The 11,390-nt window shown below is 54.5% G+C and overlaps 1 protein-coding gene across 2 annotated transcripts; it reads right to left on the bottom strand.

Annotated features, from left to right (window-relative positions):
• Nucleotides 1-2,723: 2,723 nt before the first annotated feature.
• Nucleotides 2,724-9,067, bottom strand: MOGAT3 (monoacylglycerol O-acyltransferase 3). Of its 2 annotated transcripts, XM_017533526.2 has the most exons (7): nt 8,745-9,067; nt 8,118-8,225; nt 7,944-8,014; nt 6,671-6,875; nt 6,253-6,427; nt 3,062-3,264; nt 2,724-2,974 (listed from the first exon to the last, which is right to left on the bottom strand). In XM_017533526.2, exons 1-7 carry the CDS (start codon nt 8,851-8,853, stop codon nt 2,820-2,822), a joined length of 1,026 nt encoding a protein of 341 aa, XP_017389015.1. In that variant the 5' UTR covers nt 8,854-9,067; the 3' UTR covers nt 2,724-2,819. The 2 variants fall into 2 exon arrangements, with proteins under 2 accessions (XP_017389015.1, XP_037596316.1); XM_037740388.1 differs by lacking the exon at nt 8,118-8,225.
• Between the last annotated feature and the right edge of the window lie 2,323 nt (nt 9,068-11,390).

Raw genomic sequence — 11,390 nt, 5'->3', positions numbered from 1 at the left:
TGAGGTCAGGAGATCGAGATTATCCTGGCCAGTGTGGTGAAACACCGTCTCTACTAAAAATACAAAAAAATTTGCTGGACTCAGTGGCGGGTGCCTGTAATCTCAGCTACTCAAGAGGCTGAGGCATGATCTCAGCTCACTGCAACCTCCACCTCCTGTGTTCAAGCAATTCTCCTGCCTCAGCCTCCTGAGTAATTAGGATTTCAGGCGCCTGCCACCATGCCTGGCTAATTTTTGTATTTTTAGTAGAGAAGGGGTTTCACCATGTTGGCCAGGCTGGTTTCAAACTCCTGACCTAGTAATCTGCCTGCCTTGGCCTCCCAAAGTGCTGGGATTACAGATGTGAACCACCGCACTCGGCATTTTTATTTTTTTAAATTTTTAAATTTTTTTTTTTTTTTTTTTTTTTTTTTGTGAGGAGTCTCACACTGTCACCCAGGCTAGAATGCAATGGCGTGATATTGGCTCACTGCAACCTCTGCCTCCCAGGTTCAAGTGAATTTCCTGCCTCAGCCTCCCAAGTAGGTGGGATTACAGGTGCCTACCACCATGCCTGGCTAATTTTTGTATTTTTACAAAATTAAAATAGAGATGGGGTTTAGTAGAGACGGGGTTTCACTACGTTGGCCAGGCTGGTCTTGATCTTCTGACCTCGGGCTGGGCATGGTGGCCCATGCCTGTAATCCCAGAACTTTTGGGCAGATCACAAGATAAAGAGGTCGAGACCATCCTGGCCAACAGGGTGAAACCCTGTCTCTACTAAAATACAATTCGTCTCAGCTACTCGGGAAGTTGAGGCAGAATTGCTTGAACCTGGGAGGCCGAGGTTGCAGTGAGCCAAGATTTCGCCACTGCACTCCAGCCTGGCGCCTGGTGACAGAGCAGGACTCTGTCTCAAAACAAAACCAAACAAAAACACAAAAACTCCTGACCTTGTGATCTGCCTGCCTCAGCCTCCCAAAGTGCTGGGATTATAAGTGTGAGCTACCACGCCTGGCCCAGCCTTTTTTTGTTGGTTTAAGACCGGGTCTTGCTCTGCCTCCCAGGCTGACACAATCATAGCTCACTGCAGCCTCCCGCTCCTGGGCCTCAGTCTACAAGTACCTGCGACTACAGGCACATGCCACCAAGCCTGGCTAATTTTTTATATATTTTTTGTAGAGACAGGGTCTTGCTATGTTGCCCAGTCTGGTCTTGAACTCCTGGACTCAAGCGATCCTTCCACCTCAGCCTCCCAAACTGCTGGGATCACAGATGTGAACCATCTGCAGTAGGTGTTAATGTTGCTAGGGTCAAACCTTGCTTCATCTGATCTCTCCAGCGCCAAGGAAACATAAAGGATGGTGAGTGTGTGCTGAAGCCAGCTGTGTGTGTAACTCTATCTTTCCTCCACTGGGGATGGTGCCATTGCCCCATCCTGTTAAGTGCCCTTGACCCAGCTCACCTTTAGCTCTTGGAATTCTGCCGTCTACCCTAACTACTTCACCTCCACCTAACTCCTGCTCACTCTTCTTTTTTTCTTGTTTTTTGAGATGGAGTCTCACCCTGTTGCCCAGGCTAGAGTGCAATGGCGAGATCTTGGCCCACTGAAACCTCCGCCTCCCAGATTCAAGGGATTCTCCTGCCTCAGCCTCCCAAGTAGCTGGGATTACAGGTGCCCACCACAATCCCCAACTAATTTTTTTTTTTGTATCTTTAGTAGAGACGGGGTTTCACCTTGTTGATCAGGCTGGTCTCGAACTCCTGACCTCCTGATCTGCCCGCCTGGGCCTCCCAAAGTGCTAGGATTATATGCTTGAGCCACCACGCCCAGCCAATCCTGCTCACTCTTCAAAGACTACCGATCCATGCATTCTCCCACCTAACTCCATCCAATGCCCGACAGCTCTTTGCTAAGCAGATGCCTTTATTTATAAACAAAGAAGTAAACAGGCAAAAGAAAGAGATTTGTCCAAAGCCATGCCACAGACTGAAGTCTCACTGGGAGGACAGTTCGGGGTCCTGATACCCCGTCTAAGGCAGCGGCTTTGTAGCACATCAGGATGGGGGTGGGCCACGCTCACTTCCAGAACAATTATAGCTTTAACAATACTTTCATTTTTATTTTTTGAGATGGAATCTCACTTTGTTGCCCAGGCTGGAGTGCAGTGACACAATCTCAGCTCACTGCAACCTCCGCCTCCTGGGTTCAACAGATTCTCCTGCCTCAGCCTCCTGAGTAGCTGGGATTGCAGACATGAGCCACCATGCCCGGCTAATGTTTGTGTTTTCAGTAGAGAGGGGATTTCACCATGCTAGCCAGGCTGGTCTTGAACTCCTGACCTCAGGTGATCCACCCGCCTTGGCTTCCCAAAGTGCTGGGATTACAGGCGTGAACCACTGCGCCTGGCCTATTACAGCTTTAACAACATTTTTAATTTTTTTAGATAGAGCCTCGCTGTGTCGCCCAGGCTGGAGTGCAGTGTCGCCATCTCAGCTCCCTGCAACCTCCGTCTCCCAGGTTCAAGCAATTCTCCTGCCTCAGCCTCCCGAGTAGCTGGGATTACAGGCACACTCCACCCTGCCCAGCTAAGTAACAACATTATGTTTAATTTTTGTAAGAAGGAAGTTTCACTATGTTGCCCAGGCCAGTCTTCAACTCCCAGGCTCAAGCAACCCTCCCGCCTCGGCCTCCCAAAGTGCTGGGATTACAGGCAAGGCGTGAGCTAGGGATTACCATGCTAGGCCTAGAACTACCTTTTATTGGAGACACGGAGCCCACAGTGGGTGGAGGTCTCAGTGCCCTGGGCTCAGGGGCTCAGCGAGAGGCCGCGGCCAGGCTAGATGAGGGTGAGGCAGGTGGAAGCAGGGACTCCACAGCTCTCCTTGTGCTCCTCGAAGAGCTTCTTCAGGGCCGTCATGTAGAGTGCGTGATAGTGATTGACTTCCTCTTCAGTGGGGTGGAGGCGCTGGGGGACGGGGATGGGGCGGCCCACTGCAGGGAGAGGGAGACATAGGTGGTGAGAGGTCCCTGATGCCCACGCGGCTGCTGGCAGCCGTCCCCCTGGAGGTGGGCACTCACCCACAGTGGTGATGGGCACAGCAAAGGGCAGCAGGCCCCAGGAGGTGGCTGAGAAGAGACTGCGACCCCAGAAGATGCACGGAGAGAAGCCCATGAGCTTCTTGAAGGTGAGCTGGCACCAGTGCTGCCAGGAGCCCGTGGCAAAAGCTTTCAGTCTAAAGATGTCATTCTCCCCAAAGGAGTACACGGGCACCAGGGATGCCCTGGAAAGGAGCAAGAGAGAAGAGCAGGCTCAGGCTGCTGGACTGCCCCAAGACGGGCACCTCAGAGGCTATGAGCCCCTCCCCTATATCTAGATGCTACCTCCCAGGGCCATTCAAAGCATGACTATGGCCTCAAAGAAAGATCTAGAAAACAGGATTCGCCTTTCTTTTCTCTCTCTCCTTCCTTCCTTTTCTTTCTTTCTCCTTCCTCCCTCCTTCTTTCTTTTTCCTTCCTTCCTTCCTTTCTCTTTCTCCCTCCCTCCCTCCCTCCCTTCTTTCCTTCCTTCCTCCTCTGTCTCTCTGTTTCTTTTCTTTTTTTTTTTTTGAGGTGGAGTCTCTGTCACCCAGGCTGGAGGGCGGTGGCAGAGTCTCCGTTCACTGCAACCTCCGCCTCCCAGTTTCAAGCCGTTCTCCTGCCTCAGCCTCCCGAGTAGCTGGGATTACAGGCACTTGCCATCACGCCCAACTAATTTTTTGTATTTTTAGGAGAGATGAGGTTTCACTGTGTTCGGCAGGGTGATCTCAATCTCCTTACCCTGTGATCTGCCTGCCTCGACCCCCCAAAGTGCTGGGATTACAGGCACGAGCCACTGTGCCCGGCCTTCTTTCTTTTTCTTTTTTTTTTCTTAGAGACTGAGTATTGTTGCTAGGCGTGGTGGCTCACTCTGTAATCCCAGAACTTTGGGAGGCCGAGGCAGGAGGATCAGGTCAGGAGTTGGAGACCAGCTTGGCCAACATGATGAAAACCCCGTCTCTGCAAAAATACAAAAAATTAGGCCACACGTGGTGGCTTATGCCTGTAATCCCAACACTTTAGGAGGCTGAGGCAGGGGAATCACAAGGTCAGGAGTTCAACACCGGCCTGGCCAACATGGAAAACCCCATCTCTACAAAAAATACAAAGATCAGCCAGGTATGGTGGTGGGTGCCTGTAATCCCAGCTACTCGGGAGGCTGAGGCAGAATTGCTTGAATCCAGGAGGCAGAGGTTGCAGTAAGCTGAGATTGTACCATTTTGCACTCCAGCCTGGGCGACAAGAGCAAGACTCCATCCCCTCGAAAAAAAAAAATTTAGCCAGGCGTGGTGGCGCACACTTGTAATCCCAGCTACTGCAGAGGCTGAGGCACAAGAATTCCTTGAACCCAGGAGGCAGAGGTTGCTGTGAGCCAATATCACACCACTGCACTTCAGCCTGGGTGACAAAGTAAGATTCTGTCTCAAAACATAAATAGGCTGCGTGCAGTGGCTCACGCCTGTAATCCCAACACTTTGGGAGGCTGAGGAGGGTGGATCACCTGAGGTCAGGACTTTGAGACCAGCCTGACCAATACGGCGAAATCCTAGCTCTGCTAAAAATACAAAAAAATTAGCCGGGTGTGGTGATGTGCACCTGTAGTGCCAGCTATTTGGGAGGTTGAGACAGAAGAATTGCTTGAATTCCGGAAGTGGAGGTTGCAGTGAGCTGAGATCGGTGCCACTGCACTCCAGCCTGGGTAATAAATAAATAAATATTAAAAATAACAATTTTTTAAAAATTAATTAAAAAAAAAATAAATACGGGGTTTCACCATGTTGGTTGGGCTGGTCTTGAACTCCCGACCTCAGGTGATCCACCCACCTTGGCCTCCAAAGTGCTTGGATTACAGGCGTGAGCCACCACGCCCGGCCTTTTAAAAAAATTTAAAGAGACGAGGCCTTGCTCTCCTGGCCAGGCTGGAGGGCGGTGGTGTGATCATAGCTCACTGCAGCTTCAACCTCCAGGGCTCAAGTCATCCTCCCACCTTGGCCTCCTGAGTAGCTGAAACCACGGGAGTGCACCACCACACCTGGCTAATTTTTTTTTTTTTTGTAGAGATTAGGTCTCCCTGTGTTGCCCAGACTGGTCTTGAACTCCTGGCTGCAAGTGATCTTCAAGTGATCTTCCTGCCCTGGCCTCCCAAAACACAGGAATGGCAGGTGCGAACCACCACACCCAGCCAGGACTCACATGTCTTGAGACACAATTGTGTAGTGGGCCTTCTCATAGCCATTTTCTCATTCAGTCTTTGCAACAACAACATTGTGGCAAGGTAGGTATCAGCCCTCTTCACAGGTAAACAAACAAGTCTGGCTGGGCGTGGAGGCTCACTCCTGTGCTCCCAGCACTTTGGGAGGCCAAGGCGGGTGGATCACTTGAGGCCAGGAGTTCAAGACCAGCCTGGCCAACATCGTGAAACCCAGTCTCTACTAAAAACACAAAACTTAGCCGGGTGTGGTGGCATGCACCTGTAGTCTCAACTACTCGGGAGGCTGAGGCAGGGGAATCACTTGAACCGGGGAGGCGAAGGTTGCAGTGAGCCAACATCATGCCATTGCACTCCAGCCCGGGTGACAGAGTAAGACTGTCTCAACAGCAACAACAAAACAAGTCCAAAGTATTGCCTTTTTTTTTTTTTTTTTTTGACATGGAGTCTCACACTGTTACCCGGGCTGGAGTGCAATGGCGTGATCTTGGCTCACTGCAACCTCTGCCTCCCGGATTCAAGCGATACTCCTGCCTCTGCCTCCCGAGTAGCTGGGATTACAGGTGCACACCAGCATGCCCGGCTAATTATTTGTATTTTTAGTAGAGACAGGGTTTCACTGTGCTGGCCAGGATGGTCTCGAACTCCTGACCTCATGATCCGTCCGCCTCAGCCTCCCAAAGTGCTGGAATTACAGGCGTGAGCCACCGAGACCGCCGGTCTTGACTTTAAGATGGGGGTCAGGAGTGAATCCAGGGCTTCTGAGCCCAAGGCCCCTGCTATTTGCATTATGGTCTGTCTCCTCGAGGGTAGGAAGGAGCCTGGGGTAAGCGAGGCCCGTGTTTCGCACCAAGTCATGCCCTGGAGAGCCTGGCACTGGTCTCTGGGTACTCAGATCCACCCTGCAGGGACCTGGATGTCTGGGGACTGAGACAGGGCATAAACCAGCAGAGAACTGATAGGTGGGGCCTGCATGCACGCTCACCCGTGTCTCAGCGCCAGGCGCACAAAGCCTTTGCGCTTCCGGAGAGTGAGGCAGTGCTCCCCCTGGACTGAATACAGCGCCTCATGGGCACCCCCGACCATGATGACCACGGCCTGCCCGAGCTGGGGCTGGGATAGGATGAAGTCCAGGCTCTGGCGACTCACGGGACGGAGTCCTGTGGGCAGGAGGAGGTGGAAAGTAGTCACCATCTGCTTCCACGGCACCCCAGCCCCTCACCCAGACTTTAGTTCCAAAACCCCCTACCCGCATTTCCAAGGCAGGGAAGCTACAGCCAAATGCTCACTGCAAGTCTGGCCAGTGCTCAGGCTGGCCCCTGTTCTGGGGACTTATTGTGGGCGGGGGTCCCCGAGGGGCTGGGGAACATCTGGCCAGAGTCACCTCCTCCCATTCGGCTCACCAAAGGACATGATGTAGTCGCGGTAGACCGGGACGTAGAAGAGGCCAGCCAGCACGGCTAACCAGGGCCGGAGCCCAGGGAAGAGTTGGGAGAAGCCATTGCTCTCGGTGGAGAAATTACAGAGGAATCCTGTGCACATGACCCCATGTGGGTGGGCGCCCAGCACGTAGTTCCGGTCCGGGGGCAGCTCTGCCGTTTTCACCAGCTTCGGGGTATTGGGCAGAATGAAGGGAGGATGGCAGGCAAGGCACTGGCTGAAAAGAGGGGCCCTCCACCCCAACAGACTTCCGAGTTCAAGGTCCTTAGGATAGGGTCAAGGGCGCACTCTTCTTTTTTAAGAAACAGGGTCTCACTCTGTTGCTCAGGCTGGAGTGCAGTGGCACAATCATAGCTCACTGCAGCCTCCAACTCCTGGGCTCAAGCAATCCTCCCACCTCAGCCTCCCAAAGTGCTAGGATTATAGGCATGAGCCACGGCACCCCACCAAGTGCCCACTCCTTTTTTTTCTTTTTGAGACAGAGTCTCACTCTGTTGCCCAGGCTGGAGTATGATGGTGCCATCTCAGCTCACTGCAACCTCCGCCTCTTGGGTTCAAGTGATTCTCCTGCCTCAGCCTCACTAATAGCTGGGATTATAGGGGCCTGCCATGGCGCCTGGCTAATTTTTTTTGTAATTTGTAGTAGAGACGGGGTTTCACCATCTTTGCCAGAATGGTCTTGAACTCCTGACCTCATGATCCACCCACCTCGGCCTCCCAAAGTGCTGGGATTACAGGCATGAGCCACCATGCCTGGCCCCAAGGGCCCACTCTTAAACACCTTCCACTCCCAGGCTGGGCTCAGTGGCTCATGGCTGTAATCCTGGCACTTTGGGAGGCCAAGGTGGGCAGATCACTTGAGGCCAGGAGTTTAAAACCAGCCTGGCCAACATGTTGAAACCCTGTCTCTACTAAAACTACAAAAATTAGCAGGGAATGGTTGGGGGGGCCTATAATCCCAGCTACCTGGGAGGCTGAAGCACGAGAATAGCTTGAACTCGGGAGGTGGAGGTTGCAATGAGCAAATTGCACCACTGCACTCCAGCCTGGGTGGCAAAGGGAGACAGCCTCAAAACAAAATAAACAAACAAACAAACAAAAACCCCACCACCCACTCCCTGTCCGCCTGCCTGAGATTAGCCAGCAGGGAGCTCAGGCCCCAGCACAGGGAAGCACTCCCAGGAGTGGGAGATGGGGAGAGGGAGGAAGCAACATTTCTGCAGGGTGACCCATCACCTTAACAGGATAATAGTCTCTTAGTTGTCTCCAAATTGCCTGGTTCCTCATCCACTCAGAACGCCTTCCACCTGCAGACAATGAGATCCTGGTGGAAGGACCCCCGCGGCCCCCTCCTCTCACCCCCCAAGTACTCACCATCTCTCCCTACCTGGGCCCCCATCCGGAGCTCACCTTGGCTGGGTGTGTCCCAGTCCACGTAGAGCCACACCAAGTATAAAACCGAGAAGGGCCAGAGTGACGTGAAGAGGAGGATGAGGACAAGAAGGGAGAAGAAAGGGCCTGGGTGAAGGGTGAGAAAGAAGAGTTCACTTCTTTTTTGAGACGGAGTCCTGCGCTGTCACCCAGGCTGGAGTGCAGTGGCACAATCTCAGCTCACTCCAACCTCCACCCTCAGGTTCAAGCAATTCTCCTGCCTTAGCCTATGCATTAGCTGGAATTACAGGCGCCTGCCACCATGCCCGGCTAATTTTTTTGTTTTTAGTAGAGACCGGGTTTCACCATGTTGGCCAGGCTGGTCTCAAACTCCTGACCTCAGGTGATCCACCTGCCTTGGCTTCCCAAAGTGCTGGGATACAGGCATGGGCCACTGCCTCCAGTCACAAGTTCACTTCAGAAATGCCGTCATTCCCTCCAGGCGCTCCCTTCCCTTCCTCCCCTGCAGAACATCCAGTCATCTCCTCTGGCCCTCTCCTGTCACCTGGTCACTGTCCTCAGGCATGCAAGCCAGGAGCCCAGCCACTCCCTCCAAGCCCTACTCCCCTGGCAGACCCCAAGCACCCTTGCCTCCCTCTCTCTCACCCATGAAGAGGAAAGTAAGCACATATTGGTAAGCGCCCACTGCTTCCAGATGCTGCTTCTGCGGAGTTTTGGAGGTGGTGGGGGGCGGCGGGGCTGTGGACACTCCCATCGCAGAAGCTCCCCTCCTCCAGCAGAAGCCCGAACCCGGAGGACAAACGATGAAGGCTTGGGTGTGGACCGCAGACTTTCTCCCTACAGGAGCCCAGCCTTGGGGGCCTGGCTAAATCGCAAATCACCTCCCGGAATAGCCTGTGTCCCCAGGTGTGTGAGTGGGGAGATCTTTGGGTCTCCCCAGAAAGAGAGATGTCTCCAAGTTTTTTCTCAGCCTGACCTTTGAACTTTGTAAGTTAGTCACCAGCCTGGGCTGTCTGCTGGGTGGGGCTGGGAGGGGCAAGGGGCGTGCAAAGGAGAGGCGACACCGAGTGCCTCGAGGCATTGATGTTGCGTAGACCAGAGTGATCTGGCTAGCTCACCCACTGGGTCCTGGGCGCTGGCAGGGCACCAGGAGCCCTGCTAAGACTATTTGACCTCTAGTGGGGGAGCAGGGCCCTGAGCAGTTTGCATCTCCAGGAACATCAAGCTCACCACCCCTGCTTGGACCTCCCCCTGCCATGCACAAACACACACACACGGGTAGGCTGCAGGTCTGTTCCCCTGATTTATTTATTTTTGAGACGGAGTCTTGCTCTGTCTCCCAGGCTGAAGTGCAGTGGCCTGATACCCGCTCACTGCAGCCTCCATCTCCCATGTTCAAGCATTTCTCTGCCTCAGCCTCCCAAGCAGCCGGGATTACAGGCGCCCGCCACCTGTAAATTAGCGTCCAGCTAATTTTTGTATTTTTAGTACAGACGGGGTTTCACTATGTTGGCCAGGCTGGTCTTGACCTTGTGATCCACCCGCCTTGGCCTCCCAAAGTGCTGGGATTACAGGTGTGAGCCCCCGGGCCCAGCGCTCTTTCTTTCTCTCTCTTTCTTTTGAAATCTCACCTCTGTCCCACAGGCTGGAGTGCAGTGGTGCGATCTCAGCTCACTGCAAACTCCACCTCCCGGGTTCAAACATTGCTCTGCCCTACCCTCCTGAGTAGCTGGGATTACAGGCGCAGCGCAACGTCCGGCTAATTTTTTGTTTGTTTTTATTTCTAACGGAGACGGGGTTTCACCTTGTTGGCCAGGCTGGTCTCAAACTCCTGACCTCAAGTAATCCACCCGCCTCGGCCTCCCAGAGTGCTGGGATTACAGGCATGAGCCACTGCGCCCGCCCCCTTCCCCCGCCCCTCTCCGCCTTTAATTTCACTCCCCCACCGGCAGTCACCCAGGGGCCAGGCGAGGCCAGGCGGTGGGGTGCGCCTAGGTGAGGACTGGGTGCCTGTGGGCGGAAACACCGCAGCGCGCCCTGAGCTCCTGGAAGAGCTGCGTGAGTCGCTCCACGTAGCGCGCTTGCAGCGTTTCCACCTGGGTAGGGCTGGGCCCGGAGCTCCGCTGGACGGGAATCGCCGCCCTCACTGCGAGCGGGAAGGGAGGCGCCCGGGGCTGGAATCTGGAATCCTCCGCCCGCTACCCACCTTCCCTCCCTTCTGCCCGCGGGGATCGTCTGGGACAGAGTTCAGGGCTGGCGCAGTGGCCAAAGGCCAGCCTGGGTGGCGAGGCCTCAACCCGGGACGGGGAAGGAGCGCACCCCGAGCGCACCCCGAGCTCCGGGGAGCGGGCACTGGGCGGAGATCGCGGGGCAGAGGCCGGGGCTCACCGACGGTGCGGGTGGGCGCGCGGAAGGGCCGCGGAAGACCCGGTGGCGGTGAACAGCGGCAGGGCCACGATTAGCCGCGGCTGCAGCGTCTCCCGCGCCCTCCGCACCCACCAGCCGGGCGGGGCGGGTTCAAGAGCTGCTGAGCTCGGTCCCCCTGGAGAAGACAGGTATCAGGGAGGCCCTGAGGGAGCAGGAGGCAGCTGACTCCTGGCCCTGGGTTCCGCGGGGAGCACCGCTCTCCTCTTCCCCTGCCGGGCAGCTCAGGCCCATAATCCCTGTACACTTGGGAAGCCAAGGATAGCTTGAGGCCAGGAATTCAACCAGCCAGGGCAACATAGCAAGACCCCAACTCTACCAATCAATCAATCAATCAATCAATCATAGCTGAGTGTAGCGGCACATACCTGTAGTCTCAACCATTTGGGAGGCTGAGGCAGGAGAACTGCTTGAGCCCAGGAGGTTGAGGTTGCAGTGAGCCGTGATTGTACCACTGCACTCCAGCCTGGGCAAACAGAGGGAGATCCTGTTTCAACAAAACAAAACAAAACTCAAAAAACAAAGCAACAAACAAAAAAGCAAAACAACCAGGACCCTCTGAGAAGGAGAGAAGTGGTCTGAATGGGTGTCCTACGAAGGGCAGGCTCCCCCATGAATCAAAACAGCCTGAAAACCTTCGAGTCGCGGAGGCTGGTCCCTGAGGCCCAGGACCGCAGGAGCATCGTAGACCTCTGTGGGAGAACACTCACCAAGAGGTGTTTTCTCCTGTCCCTACTCAGCTCGCCACCATTCACAGGATACAGGACAAGCGTGGTGGGGTCCAGGGTGAGATGGGTTTTAAATTCTGGGCAGAAAGATGCTCAGTCCCATGGAAATGTAACCAATCAGGTGATCAGCCCCACCTAC

The sequence above is a fragment of the Cebus imitator genome, unplaced genomic scaffold (genome assembly GCF_001604975.1).
Source record: "Cebus imitator isolate Cc_AM_T3 unplaced genomic scaffold, Cebus_imitator-1.0 Scaffold82, whole genome shotgun sequence".
Taxonomy (NCBI): Eukaryota; Metazoa; Chordata; class Mammalia; order Primates; family Cebidae; genus Cebus; species Cebus imitator.
Note: the sequence above shows the minus strand (reverse complement) of the source record. Positions and strands in the feature narration are given on the sequence as shown.